At 36.7% G+C, this 15,752-nt stretch overlaps 1 protein-coding gene across 1 annotated transcript; it reads right to left on the bottom strand.

The window, feature by feature from the left end:
- Positions 1-26: 26 nt before the first annotated feature.
- Positions 27-15,237, bottom strand: LOC122596046 (serine/threonine-protein kinase ATR). The gene is made up of 16 exons (XM_043768550.1): positions 15,032-15,237; positions 14,361-14,505; positions 13,808-13,920; positions 13,336-13,664; positions 13,074-13,210; positions 12,571-12,715; positions 11,937-12,482; positions 11,787-11,862; positions 11,007-11,319; positions 8,998-10,209; positions 5,155-8,419; positions 4,119-4,670; positions 2,892-3,515; positions 2,289-2,483; positions 1,904-2,091; positions 27-348 (listed from the first exon to the last, which is right to left on the bottom strand). The coding sequence occupies exons 1-15, from the start codon at positions 15,216-15,218 to the stop codon at positions 1,924-1,926; spliced, it is 8,007 nt and encodes a 2,668-aa protein (XP_043624485.1). The 5' UTR covers positions 15,219-15,237; the 3' UTR covers positions 27-348; positions 1,904-1,923.
- Between the last annotated feature and the right edge of the window lie 515 nt (positions 15,238-15,752).

Here is a 15,752-nt window from a genome sequence, read left to right as displayed (position 1 = left end):
TTTTATTATATTCACAAGTTACCAGAATTATAAGATTATTAGATGGGGTAAAAAAATTATGATTACATTTGCAAATTGAGTATAGGGCCTGATTGATTATAAACTTTAGACGCATTAGAACTATAGCCGGCATTACCGCGTTATGTACATTGCAACATCGATTGCGCCTAAAAGGTGTTATAGTTAACATTTACATTTCCATATAAAACAAATGCTGAAGCTCTCAGCATAATCATTCATATCAACATAATGATCTCACAGCTTCTCTCTAATAATCGGTGCATATTGGGAGCAATATCTTTTCCGTGAAACACTAGAAGAATTGTCGGCTTCAAGCATTCCTATATCCTATAAAGACAATAATACAGAAAACGGTAAGATTCAGGCTTGGATGTTCCTGATAGTATGCAAATTCAACTACGTAAATAAGATCAAAGCATCACCAAGTGTCAAAGTCAGTAAAAAGTGTGAGTTAAGTAATTTATTAGTCGCTAACTATTTTCGCATTGTATCCCAAGACATGACTTCCATTTCTGGCTTATTTGCAGGAAGAAACTTAAGACGGGATAAATTTAGGCAATGGGATGTTAGATTTTAGTGCTTCCACTAACTTAAACCTTCTATGTTATTCACTATGCAAAAATGGCCCTGACTCTCATGATCGCGTATGGGATTTGGTCAAACCATTAGTTGATATGCACATGGTTTCTGGCCGATGGGATGATATTCTGACCTGCCTGCTTAATTAGGCAAATAAAAAGGCAACAAGCAGTATTTATTGGTCATTTGGTCGTATTTTGCTTCCTACTGCTGCTTACTTTATAAGGAAAGAAAGGAATGCTAGGCTCTTTACAACTAGTGCTAGATCAGTGCAACAACTTAGAGATGATATTGTCTCCATGGTTAGATTGAAGCTGGTCACGACGAATTTTAAATGATCTACAAAGGGGGTGAGTATACTTGAAGGCTGGAATTAAAGCTGCCTACAACAGAGGCTACTTTAGCATTATTTTCATGTAATGGTTTCTTTGGTTGCTATTTAGCTTGTTTAACATATACATGGCATGTCATGTATGTGAACTAGTGTGACACTGTCAAGTTACTTGTAAAACGTTATTGGTTGTGTTTTAATTGTTAGAAAGTGAAACGTGGTATCCCTTTACCCAAAAAAAGTAGCCAACTATTCTCCCAAATCTTGGTTCATGATATTACACTGCAGTTTCACTTATGAGCTGGATTAAAAAAAGTACCCTAATCAGCAAAAAACTCTGGAACAACCAATATAGCTTTTCACATAATAGAGAACTAGCCTCTCATTCCCGAAGTTCATATAGTTTTTCACTTATTGGTTAAGTGCGGAGGTCAGTAGGTGGTTTAGGGTTTAGGTAGATCCAGCTTATTTTACATACTTCAAATGAAAACATGAAATTTACAAAACAGTATCACCATGGTTTTCAGGTTTGTGTTTTGAAGTGAAGTCTGTTTATGCAGTCATTCAATTACCTTCTGCTAACATATTTGTTCTCATCATTAGAATGTTTCAGTTCCAGTAAAAAATGTAACCTTATTCGTCGGAGGCTCGCTTCGTTACAAATTATTGACAGGAAACTGAAGAGATCAACTTTTAAAATTCTTAGATTAATGAGTCAGAAGCAACTACAAATGGTGTAAACTATAACAGAAACACATAAGTCAATGTACTTGAGATCTAGTTCATTTAGCATTTCAGCTTATATCAATATATTAACTTTGTTTAACCCAGGAAGGGTAAAATAGGTCACTGTACAAAATTTCAGAAATGGAAGTGTCATTATTTTTCATGGGATGGAGAACCATGTCAATAGACTTCGATCTGATTTGGTCATGTGAGAAATTGAGTAGGGCTGTAGATGTCAATGCATACCTGAGGGCTTCATATTGGCATTAAAACCAAGGCATCCACCAGATATACATTTTCCCAAGGTTTTTATGCGAAACTGCTTCGGCAATTAAACGGCGAGCTTGCCCTTCTACAGCCAGAGGCAAAGATGGTGCTGCTCCAACACCCACAACAATACCTTGCAAGCGTGCTTCGATATTGCTTATGGCCCGCTGAAATTTCAAGTAAGAATCAGTACCTCATATATGCTACATTCTACAAGACTATCTCAATCTAATATGACTTGGCACTGATGGTTGTGAACACGTCTTTACAATTTCAACAATATAAAACTATATTTAATATTCCAAAACAATAGCTAAAAGAGTGCACCCAAACTTTTTGTATAGCTACAGGAAGAGAATGAAACCTGAGCATGAGGGTTCTGAACTTCCACTCCACTGGATTTATGAGTTTTAGTCCACTCGACAAGAGGATCATGGATGAACGTCTCGAGAACACTCATCAAAGTTTCTCTATGTTCCCTTAGTACTGAAAGTGTAATCTCACAAACCTTTAAAAACGTGCCTTCATACCCTGTTATGCCCAACCCATCAATCATATTCTGCACAATCCATACCATAAGAAGGTTTCAGAAATTATCACAAACACTATCAATCATATGCAACTGCAATTAGTAAAAATAGAGAATCCTGTAATAATAATATATATCATCAATATATACAAGTACATAACTAAATTAATCTTTTTTATAGATATAACGTGTTATGTTTCATTATTTAAAACCTATGCATATATTAATTTTTAAATTCATATTGAAAGAGAACATTATATGCAAAAATTAAACCACTGTTGAACCCAAAATATATTGGTCAAACAGGTGTTGCTTACGAAGTACATATGTACCTATGCAACATTCCATAAAATGCAGGAATCCACAGTTTCTTTCTACAATGTTATTAACTAATAAAAAATATTTTATGCATGCATTATAATTAACAGACTTTCTCACCTGTGTTAACCTGAAAGGTACAAGTTCTGGCTTTTCAAGCTGTAGGCCTCTGTCAAATAAGCAACTGAAATCAACATGAACACAATCACCAGTGGTTGAATCAAAAAGAATGTTTTCTCCATGACGGTCACCAAGACCAACAATATGCCCAACCATGGACCAAACAGCGGTAGTGTGTGCATAAGCAACACGGGCCCTAAACCAAGCTGCCGGCTCAGAAAATGTGTTCAAAAACCACTTGTGGAAAGCTGGAGGGAACATTGGAAGAATTTTATTTTTCAACATATCATCTTCAGCCATTTTACCATGGCATTGATCATATATACGCTTAATCAGAGGGTTTGTTTTCTGTCTATCAAACTTCCCAGAGCTAATATATATGTCTTGGAGAATATGTCGAAGCCCGCGAGTGTGGGGTACCCATTCTACCATACCACAATCTTCCGTTAAGGGGATCACAGAAAATGTACGTACATATAGCTTCCTTCTACGGCTTTCTGGAGACTTGGATAATAACCGATTTATCATTGTGTTAAACTCCATCATTCGTGCATCTTTCCTAAGGTCATCCTTCGGTTTGCAGAGGAATGGACGTTTGACTCCATCACTTCCCAGTAGAATAATCTGTGGAAAGAATCGACACAATACATGAATATCATGGCAAAGAGATATCGAAGTTCCAGTAATAGATGTGGTAAGATTGGTTTGTTGAGTAAAAAGTAAGAATGGGAGCAGAACCAAATGTGTTATTTTTGGTATGGAGTGGTTGAACAACAAAACCTTTATTGTCCATTAAAAAAATCTAGTAGTTAAGATCACAAAATTAATAATACTACAATGATAATCAAAATGTTTAACAAGACGAGATAAGATGCTATATCCACTAAACGACTTTAAGAGACTTTCAGCATTGTCCCATTCCCTTTTAGCTAACTATTGCCTACAACAAAACAAATCCCAGATTGACCTAAGTGTAAGTTACTGGGTCAAAACTTACACATAGAGAAAAAAATGTTTAACAAGATGATATAAGATGCTATATCCACTAAACGACTTTAAGAGACTTTCAGCATTGTTCCATTCCCTTTTAGCTAACTTTTGCCTACAACAAAACACATCCCAGATTGACCCATGTGTAAGTTATTGGGTCAAAACTCACACATCTAGAAAAAAACGTACTACTAACAGAGCTACTTAGATGTTCTTCGGCCAGTTAGGAAACTTAACCTTTTTTGGTTTCTGAAGTGATGAAAGGACCTCAGCTTCATCTGCTATTCCTGTTATAGTTGGATAATCTGTAGCTGAGAAAAAGGCTGTTGTACTTGTATCAATAGTGGGAAGGCTAACACTAATTGATCCTTGAGTAGGCATTATAATTTCAGTCGGCATCATCCTTTTGAGGGAACTAAATTCAGTAGAAATGTTGATCGTTGGTGACTTGGACTGACTTGCATGAAAGCATAGCCGAATTAAATGATCGATTAAGCTGGCAAACTGGCCAAACAGAGCATTGGGTGCTCCCTGATTTGACCTTTTTCGTGCATTGTTTATAATCTCTGCAGCTGCGTCCCGCCTTGAAGAAACTGTAGATTTTGAAACGGCTGCCATGATCCAAAGGCCTTGTTGGGTATATTGCCCGAGAACAGATGTAATGATTTGCTTAACAACTCGTACAATTTCATCATTTTGGTGGCAGATTCTAGAAACCAGTTGAGGTAAAACTGTCAGCCATTGGTAGGTAGGCAAGTCCTTATAACACCCGCGCATAATGCTCATCAACTGACAGGGAAAAAGAGAACAAGTTTCCATAATTAGTAACTGGTGTTTGGCATTGCATTTTGAAAATGCTTATGTACAATGAAATTATCACAACAAGACTAATATGAGAGAGAGAGAGAGGGGTTAAAAATGTGAAAACCACACAATCATATGTTAATTTGGATGTGAAACTTGAAGGAGGTTCAGATAAGAACGGACACAAAAAGTTCAAAATGTGTTAGAACACATGTGATTTCATCTGAGGTGTACGGTAATTGCAACTTTGCAAGTGAACGGCATAGAATTATATGTTCTTATTTTAAGTTTCACATGTTAAATAACAAGTAATTTTGTGGTAGCTACTTCTAAACTATATAGATAACTCTAAAATCTGTTACTTGAACACGTAAAAAACAGATAATCACATTCAAAACACAATATTCTACCCCAAACCCCACTTTCCCCTTTCAAATTATTATATGATTCGGAATGAGAAATAAACAACCTTATCATGAACAGTCTTCATATCTTTTTTAGATGATGAACCTTTCCTCTGATAAATACTACCAAACTCAAACCATAGTGTCAGCAACCTTGGAAGAGCTTGAAAAAGATTCTTATGGCCTCTGTGAAGTCCCTTGGCATAAAATAGCAAGACATCAGGAAGGAAGCACCACCAAGCCTTTTCAGTACTTGCACCAGAATTTTCTTCCTGTCGTTTTCTTGCATCAACAAGCACTTCATCACAATACTTTGCCGCATAAAAATACCCCTTTTCCCATTTGGGCTGCAGTAACCTAACCCTAGAGAACAGACTCATAACATCTTCCTTCTGTTTTAGCCCAGTGTAATGAATCCACCTGGAATACAGTAGCAAGGTTTTTGCAACATCTCGATTTTCATTTGATGCTTGAGTGTTGCAAGGTAAAGCGGGTTGGTTTATAGGAACCAATGAAAGACTAGTAATTGATGACATTGTAGCAGAGCCAATGACTTCAACAGGGAAGTTCATAAGTGACTGTTGTAGCTCTGCAATAGCACCATCAGAACGCCTTGTGCTCCATAAAAGTTTAGCCTTTTCCATATGAACATTAGCTGCACCTGAAGCCATGGCTTCCAATATGGCTCGATTAGCAGTCTCATAGTGACCAGACGAGCGACAGAGTTTTGCATATTGTACCCAACAGTTCCCAACTTGACCAGTAAGACCACTAGCACCAAAAACCAGTCTCCGAAAAGCCAAAAGTGGTTCACGTGTCCAAAGAGACGGTTGCGTGAATCTGAGCCGGTTGTCCCAGTTTTCTGTTACTTTTAAAAACTCTGGTTGACCAGCACATGACTTTTCCAAAAACGACTCACCATTCAGAATAGAATGAAAATCCTCGAGCTCTTGTAAGACATGAAGCTTGACAACATAAGGGTATGCTCGTGTATATGAATCCATACCAGCAGCAGCTAAAGGAGCAATTAAAGCTTGTTTCGATAATGCAATTTTCTCACTAACTGAAAACTGATCTTTCATTCTCATTGCTCTAAGAATTTTGGCAACATCCATGTCAAATGAAGCATTACTCTCCGAGCTACTACAAAGTAAACCTTCTTCATCAGCTCCATCGAGGTACTCATCTGTTAAGTCCCATCTACCAAGCCTCCAAGCGGCTTGAATTCCTTGCATACACCACGTCTTTTTGTATTGAGGAATTCTAGATATTAGTCCATCAACATGAGTAACCACTGCTTGCAAATGACACATATTGATTAAACAATTAAGAACATCTGAATGCCTCTGGACAGATGTTGGTTCCATCTGTAAAGCCTGTTCACAAGAAGTCAAAACTTCAGCCCAGTTTCCAGCTTTTTTATTTATTAATAGTTGATCTTGTAAGCTTTTTGATTTACGTAAAGATGCCAAACCCGACAACCCATCAGTCTCATCCAACCCACTGTAGATTTCCATTAAAAATGAGACATCTTCATCCTCAAAAATTCCACTCTTTTCAGCTGATGGGTTAAATGATCCAGATTTCTCTCGCACGTGACACTCAAAGTACAACAAAGAACGAGCATAAGCCTGGCACCTAAACGATGCCTTCGCAAGGGTCACTTTTGGAATTGCGGACAAAAGCTCAGAAACATGTTCGCACTGCATAGATAGCTGGTCTGAGTCCAATATGTAATTTAGACTGTTATGCTTCAACTTCTGCTTTGAATTGGACTGAGATAGAGTAAGCTCTTGTTTAACATCATCAACCCATTGACCAAGATTATCAAGAAGAGTAAAAACTGCTTGAATGCAAACTTCACTTTGGCCAGAACTAATTCCTGGAACGCTTTCTGAAGCCGCTGCATCAAGAACTGAAAGAATTTCCTGTGTTATTCCACGGCGGGCGTCCTCGGTACCATGTAAGACAACATGTAATACCAAATATGGTAGCAGATAAGTTGCTGTTTGCATGTCACGGCGTACAATACCTCGACATGCATTAAAGATGCTAGCCCGCGAACCTGTTGCGTGGGCGGTAAGTTTTTTGACCCAGTTGAATATCCATCTGCGAAATGACAATGAAGGCTGATAGATAGGACCAGAAGATGCAGAATCAGCCATGTTTGGAAGGTGAAACCTTGAGGTTAAACAGGGAGCTATTATCTCTTTAATATAATTAGAAAACCGGTCCCACAACCTCTGACCCCTCCCATCCATCTTATTTGAAACATTGAGTTTTGAAATGTGAGAAGCTGAAACATCCTCCTCAAGCGATGCATTGCAACCAGCAATCTTCAGTAACTCCTGTATCGCCAAAGCAGCCATGTCTTGAACTGAGGTGTCAGGTGCTGCCCTAAAAGCCCGTGCTAAATGTTTGTGGATTAACTCGAAGATTAAATCATCATCTGAACATGCAATTTTGAACCGTTGATTTGAAAAGCCTTTAACTTTGGCGGGATCAATGGCTCCAAGCGATCCAAGACAATCAGCACAAACCAGCTTTAACCGTTGTCCAACTATAGTTCTAGATTCTTCTGCGCAGCCTCTAAGTAAAGATGTAATTAAAGAGCTTAAAACATCCATATCTGAATCCTCTTCACCATCAACCATGACTGCCACATCATCTCTTTTCAGTTTTAGCAATTTACTTAACTCACAAGCTACCATATATCTAACATTTAAGTTCTCATGGTTCAAACCAACAACAATATCTCGCAACTGATCCTTCAAGGTCATGGTCCCACGTGCGTCATCTATTACTTTGTTGACTTCTGCAAGGGCAGGAATGTTGGGTAGAGGAGGAAACTCATATATATGTTGTTTCAGTACTGATTTATTCTCAAATACAAGTTCTTCCAAAATTTTCACAATTTGCATCATATGCAAGATAGAATGTCCCTTTTGTTTCTCAAGTAAGGGAATAATTGCAGCAAAAACTTGAGAGATCACATGTTTAGTACTAGAAGGGGATACCTTTGCCAATTGTCTAATGAAAAAATGTAAGGCTGCAAGCCCATCCCTCTGCAATGGTTCTTTATCGATTGCATGCATGAGAAGAACCATGAGTTTTGGTACATAAGTTCCAAGGTGGGAACCCATCATGTTAATCAATATTTCTATACATTTGGTGGCCTGAACTTGAAGTAACGTATCATCTGCGTAAAGCATTTTTCGGTTAATTCTGTCAAGAAGACCAACAAAATGGTGTCTTAGAAAACCTGGAAGATCATCATTTTCTGTCAAGATTTTTGCAACTTCCTTTATCATCTGGGGCACCCTCGATAGCCTGTAAAACAGTAAATGAAAGCTTAAACGACTAAAATTTGTTATAAACAATAGCTATAGAGAACTAACTAGGTAGAGTCTTCAAGATATATAATCTCATACACCCAAATAACTGGGTTTATTTTTTGAACCATAATAAAATGAGACATGCGATCAACTTCATGTATAGATAAGTGGAAGCTCAATAATATATATTCTCCACAAAGTGCTAAATTCATTTTTAGCAGAAGACGTCTAATAGAATGTATTTGAGCAAGATTTATCAGAAAGATGCATAATCACTGGAATTTATAATGAACTTCATTTTCTATTGTACTGGTCTGATAAGTAAATTTAGCAATACTGAGAAAAAAACTTCCAAAAGAAAAAGGTGGAGAGAAGCACAGAGTTGTTGTGCAATCACTGTCAGGTACATAATGAAGAACAAACAATAAAAACGTAGTGTCCATGTTTTTTATGTGTTATAGACGAAAGACTTGTGCAACTAAGAACAGATAATAGCCTTTTCTGATCCACGTGTCTAATCTGTTAGATATAAACACAATTAAACTCGACCAATAAGTAGATGGGGTATTCTACCTTATGCTGGTATCAACTGAATCGTCCACATCCTCAGAACAGACTAATTCATACAAAAGTTCAGGTACAGCAGCCTCCACCACTTCTTTTCTTGTCATGCCAGATGGGCCACAATAAAACTGCAACGCACAGTCTAACTTTTGCCCATCTGCTTGATAAAGAGCCAAAGCAAGAACTTTTGGTAAACATTCGGTTGCAAGTTGCACCATATCTTTGTTCAAACATTTAGCCAGCACAAATAAGGTAACCTTTGCTTGGTCATTATCTTGCTGAGTAATCACAAGCTTTGGAACAACCACTGGGACCATTCTTTCAACAAGTTCTTCAGATTTAACATCAAGAAAACCTGCTGCAAATTCTGCAACCATTTTTGGGCTTTTACCAAGCCGCAATGATAAAAAATCATACACTTCATTGCGTATATGATGAAACTTAGCAAGAATTTTCTCCAGACCTCCTTTATGATGAAAGAAGCAAGATCTATGTATCAATTTAGATGCAGACATTCTCACAGTCACATAAGGATTGTCGAGCTGGTCAAGCAACATAATAAGAGATGCTAAAAACAATCGACCATTTATATCTGCTGCAACCATGATACCTGCAGTTGCTTCTAAAAGAGTCTCATAAACTTCTGGATCATTTGCTACTGCATACCCATTTCTAACTCTATCCAAAAACAACTGCTCATCTAAAAAGAAACTAGTCAATATATGATTCTGAACAAAGCACCTAATCTGTCTGCTGAATGCTTCTCTAACAGACTTTCTTCTGTGAAGCAGTAAGTAATCAATAGATTTTATCCACTCGGTTTTCGTTTCATGTAGAGTGTTTAAATCCATATGAACAAGGACCCGTCCAACTGCTGAAACGCATGAAAGCTGAACCTCTTCAGATTCATCATATAGGAGAGTGAAAAAAAGGCTGACAAGACTTGTATAATCACAGTCTAACATGTTATGGAGATTCGGTGTAATTGATAATGATTCATGGCTGTGACGGATACTCTTGTCACATAAAGAGCACCAAAATCCTTGCAACAGCTGATCTCCTGTCCAACTGTGTATGTGCTTCTCCTCTTGTAAGAACAGCATGCATTTGTTTTTAAACAAATTTGCAGTGCCATCAGAAGAACCATAGAGACATGCCAAATAACCAAGAAAAATAGTGATGGATTTCTTGACTTTCTCGGTTTTCTCTTTCCACAGGAACCTGACAAAAACATATAACTTATAACTTCAGGCAAAGAAAGTGAGAAAAAGAAGTGGACTTATCTTTGTATAGTCCATTGAAAATTTTTACAGTATAGAATGAGGCTATTGGTGTTATATCACAACCCTAAATTGGAGAGTATGTTTAAATTCAAAAGAAGTTAGTACTAGATCTGTTTCATTGTTGCGTGAGACATTTTGACACTGCCCTAAATTATAGCAGACCAAAATGGATCAAACCAAGTCATTTTTGTTTGTTATCTGCATGAAACCAAATCACTTTACCCAATAGACTTACCCTAAAAAATTCTTCTAATTTTTTTATTTAATACAGATTTCTCTGCAAGCAAAAATATATAGGCGCAATCACTTGAATTCCAAGTCAGTGATTGCTTTCATATTAAAAACTATTCTATTTATGTTCAAAGGAAAGGCAAGGTCATAGAGCTTCAGTTCAGTGAACATATATAGATTTTTCTACTTCTATTTGTTTCTTATTAATGATGGCAAGGGCAGGACGGGAGGTTTTGGGTACCTGCTCTAATAGAATAACGTTTGGTAAAGGTTGAAGCAAGTAAGATGTACCCAATATCCCTTTTGTCCCAAATTTATAAAAATATAAATAATTAGTGTGTTGCCTATGATTGCAACAAAGATATTATATCGATTAACAAACAAATTGACCCGTTCTGCCATTCATAAGTATACTGATCATATTCACCACCTCATGTACTCATAATTGGGAAAATGCATATGCAAATTGACAATGAGTGCATAAGAGTTAAGAAGTTTACTTACTCCAATCTCTTAAAAATCTGTGCTAATGTACCAAATTCACATAGGACAATTAATGGCATAGCTATTGTGGCTTCATTTCTAACTTCATCTGCTTCATCCTGAAGACCCAAATCCAGAATACCTAAATCACCCCCACTTTGAGACAAAGTACCCATGATGGGAAGAATCTGAAGGCAGAAACATTTTGTCTTCCATGACAGACAGGGTTCAGTTGTCATAAGAGCATGGTTCCATGGAGTCTTCAACACCAACTGCATAAGGTATGCAGCATTATCATTTTCTCTGAAAAGATTATCCTTCTGAGAAAGAAATCCTAAAACAGCGAGAGGCACAATTTTAGATATCATATATATGGGAAAGTATCAACGTCATTAAGAAAGTTACAACTATGTGCAAGTGTAGAATTAATAATTCCAGCAAACTAATAGAGTTTGTGAATCAGGTAGATTACTGAAACTGGTTTTAGCTTCTATGTATCTGATAACTGAAAGCAGGGTTTGATAGAGGATTTGTAAACTTCTATATATACCCCTTGCATTTCTATTGGAATATACACAATCAACATATGAGTTTTCTAAGGTTCGAAGAAGGATAATGAGCAAAGATCTGCCCCATCCGGTCTCCATTTCTGCTTTTGTAATATTTTTAAAGGAGCAAAATGGACAGTTATATAAATTCAAACATTAACATTAGTTTACATTTCAAGAATCTAAATGGTCCTGCATTCAATACAGGGTTTCACATTTTCAGACCTTAAGCAATCTAAAATCAGCCTCTTACTCTGTCTAAGCAGTAACCTGTGAAGTGCTTCAAGGTAGATAGGTAAATCCACTCCACCTAAACTTTCTTGGTTCACCTGCAAAATATATAGCCCTCATTTAGACCATAGACCATGGTAAAGCCACTCTCATACTTTATAAGGACTCATACCTGTTCAGAAATCCAAGGAATCCATTCAAGCATCTGACGAGAAACTTGACGTATAAATTTATCCCGAGGACACTTGCACAAAGCAATGCAGAGGATGCTAAGAGCTGTCAGCGAAATTTCTGGTTCCAACAAGTTAGCATTGCCACCAGGAGCTTTCAAGGATTCAATGAGAGACATAAGTGTGGAGCCAGCATGCTCAGTATATTCATTTCTTCCTTCACTTTGTAAATTGGACATGGAACCATTGGATAAGTCTAGCTTTTGCCGCTTAACGTTCAAAACATTGGAGAGTTGAATTGACCTCTTCTCTCCAACTCTTACTGATTCATAATCACTGGTTCTTATCAATGATGCATCCAAGGATTCTTCACCATTAGTTGCCTCTCCAACAAAATCAAGATCAAGCATAGATAGAACCACTTGAAAGCACTCAACAAGCCCATGATAAGGTTTTGGAGAACGAAGGGTATTAAATAATGATTCAGGCTTCCAGATATGAGGGGGACATACTTTGGCTATTCGAACATATGCGCCACACAATGCCGTCTGGGAAAGATAGGGACGATAAAAGAAAAAAAGTGAACCACCATACATGTAGGCCTATATCTTGTAGTATAAACATAAACAATAATACCTTGAGCTCAGGACTTTTAGTCTTCTGCATTGACTTAGGAAAGACATTGACTATATCCGTGGCTGTCAACTTGATAACATCATCAGTGCAACTAGAGTATAGAGCTTGAAGGCATCCACCCAAGAAAGAATCATATGTTGAGTCTCTGAACATAATGGTTATTACTGGTATTCTTATTCTAAGAAAAAATTATCTCTATTGATGCTTATAATTTGTTTTTTCATTATGTTAAATCAGTTAACAAAATAGTCAATGATTTAAAGTGAGCAAGAACATATGTCATGGACAAGTGGTTCTGTGGATTACTTTGCAAGTTGAAATCTTGCAGATGAAATCACGATATTATTTAACATGACTTTGACCTCTAGACTCCCATATTAAAACGATCTCTTTATATGCTGTGAAATAGACATAACATATGATACCAAAGGATGCTTAACTAAATGGTAGTATACAAACTAGATAGATTCAAATGAATCACTAACAAACAGCAATATCAATACCTGAACACGGGGCGTCCTTCCTCCTCTTCACTCAGTATGGCCGATATTGACAAGATCATGTTTTCACTAGGGATGATGCTAGGGATGATATCATCACTTACTACTTCTCCTAATATGCGCACCAAGTCAAAGCAAGCCTTCATGATGTTTGTTTATTAGAAACCAATACAATGCATAAGTAAATAGAAAGAAAAACACTTATTATTAAGGTTAGGTTAACCAAAATTAATGTAGGATATAATCAAACAAAAGCGAAACTAACCATTTGCAAAGCAGCATCTCCATAGCAAAGTAACTTGCATGCAGCCAAAACAAATGGCACATTTATCAAACCTTCCACATATAGAGCTCCTTCAGTTAAGCATTTACAAGAAACTTTAATCATCCAGGTAGCGAATGGCTGCCACCTGGCAACTCCTGTGAGGTTGATAATGATACCAAAACCATCAATAGGTTTAATGCATGCTGGAAGTTCACTGAGAGCAGTAGAGTCAGTGGATATCACAGACAGGGATTCATGGAAACACCTCAGAGACACTTCCAACTCAGATTTGCATGTGTTGTTGGCTATTGTAGCTATAGTCAAGAGATCTATTTAAAAGTAGAAACATAAGATACTAATTAATTAAACCAAAAATAAATATTATACACTTAACACAGGACACAATTCCTTAATTTTAGAGATACGTATAAATGAAACAATAACACAGAGTAGTTTAGTATGTGTTGTGTACCTTCAAACACCCCCATGACATCTTTAAAAAACAGACGATACGCATCTCGATCTCCTGAACGGAGCAAGGATAAAAGGGACCCCAAGGTTTCAAAAATAATTCCTTGGCGAGACCTGAAAGTAAAATGTTAGTTGCCCAACTTATAGATGAAAGCATGGGATCTCACAAGGATATAGAGAATCTAAATAATCACAAAGCAGAAGATAAATCATGTAAATTTTACCAACCCCAAATGACACCGAAACAAGCTAGAGATCTCTAAAGAAAGATTTAAGTATAGAAAGCACAAAAGTTTTTCTTTTCAACACTCAAAGATGGGCCGACTACCAAAAAACAATGAACACAAAGCTGCTCTTCACATATCTGTAAGCACAATATCATCCCAGGTCTAAGATTCAACAAGAAAACATACTGCAACTTCAACTTCTCATTTGATTATTTAGATACGCCCAAACAGTGGTACTTAAATAAAATAACAATATAATTCCAAAACATAAAATTAAAAATCTTATATTTACTTTATAGATGTTGAGTTGAGGTATCAGTCACTTACGAGAAAGAGGGTTCAGCAAAAAACGGCAATATACGACAAATTGTTGGTAAAATAGCACTGGCCTTCCCATTATAGAAAATTCCAGGATAAATCTTGACTGTGTGATTCAACAATTTGAGTGTAGCAATCACTTCCTTCTCGTTTGCTGCAGTTCAAAAAACAATAATCATGCAACATTTTGAGTGTAGCAATCACTCCCTTTTACATTCCAAAATGAAAACAAAACAAGTATGATTTACGGTCAGGATACCGGTCTTCAAACTCAAACTAGTCTTTAAACTCAACAATTACATTCCATTTTCTAGTTTCTATGTAATAAAGCCTCAAGCTTTATAACAGAACAACAAACGATATGAAATGTGATTATTTGGTGTAATAGCTTTGACTAATCAAAACGTATCTCTTACATTAGCACTAACCGTAAGCGAAAAAATAAAAGCATACAACAAGCATCTAAAACTCACTTGTATAGTTTTTTATTCAAGAAATAGAAGTTCTTCGATTTTTCGAGATAAAAAACCATCACAAAAGTTTTATATAACTAAAAGCACAAGAAGTAAACCCTAAAAATGTGGTAACTAACTGTGAAACAAAAATAGATAACAATATACAGATAAATCGATGATAGATTATCTATTAGAAGTGAAAATGTAGAAGAGAAGAAAGAGTACCGGAAGAATTGGGGATGACGTAAGTTTGAAGAAGAATGGGAATAACTTGTCGAAAACGGAGAATTAAAGCGGGATCATCTGATGACGATTTGTTGTTTGGAGGGGTTAAAGAAGATGATGACGACGACGATGACGACGCCGCAATTCTTTCACGGAGTTCATGAAATAAGCTAAACAAGTTTGCCATTGGAATCCCCCTTTTCTCCTTTTCCCTCCTATTTAGATTTTGTATCTCCAAATGGATCCGACTCGAATTTTTTCGTTTTTGAGGGAGTTGATTCGGACCCCACCCGGGTCTAATTTGTTAACTTTTATCTTAGTTTACACTAAAAAAATTATCTGCGCGATGAGGCTTTAAAAGAGTTACGATGGTGGTCATGGTAACTGGTGGTAGTGACGTGCGGTTGTAACGGCGGCGGTGATGATGGTTGCGAGTCGTTGGCGGTGGTGCCGGCAGCAGTGGCAGTGACGGATGGTGGGGAAAATGTAAAAAGTATTGATGTTAAAAGTAGTTAGTGTAGCTATTTTAAGTATTGAGGATATTTTGTAATTATTAATTGGTCATTATAGATCTATGAGGTGCAGATGTTTAAATTAATGAATAAAAAAAGGAGTATTTTGGGTATATCAATTAGATTTTGGGGGCGGGGGTTCCCAAAGGTATTATAAATATAGATATAAATATAGATTATAGATTGATAAAGGTATTTTGAAAATATTT

This window comes from Erigeron canadensis, chromosome 4, assembly GCF_010389155.1.
Source record: "Erigeron canadensis isolate Cc75 chromosome 4, C_canadensis_v1, whole genome shotgun sequence".
NCBI lineage: Eukaryota > Viridiplantae > Streptophyta > Magnoliopsida > Asterales > Asteraceae > Erigeron > Erigeron canadensis.
The sequence above is the reverse complement of the archived record's forward strand: the minus strand, read 5'-3'. Positions and strand labels throughout refer to the sequence as shown.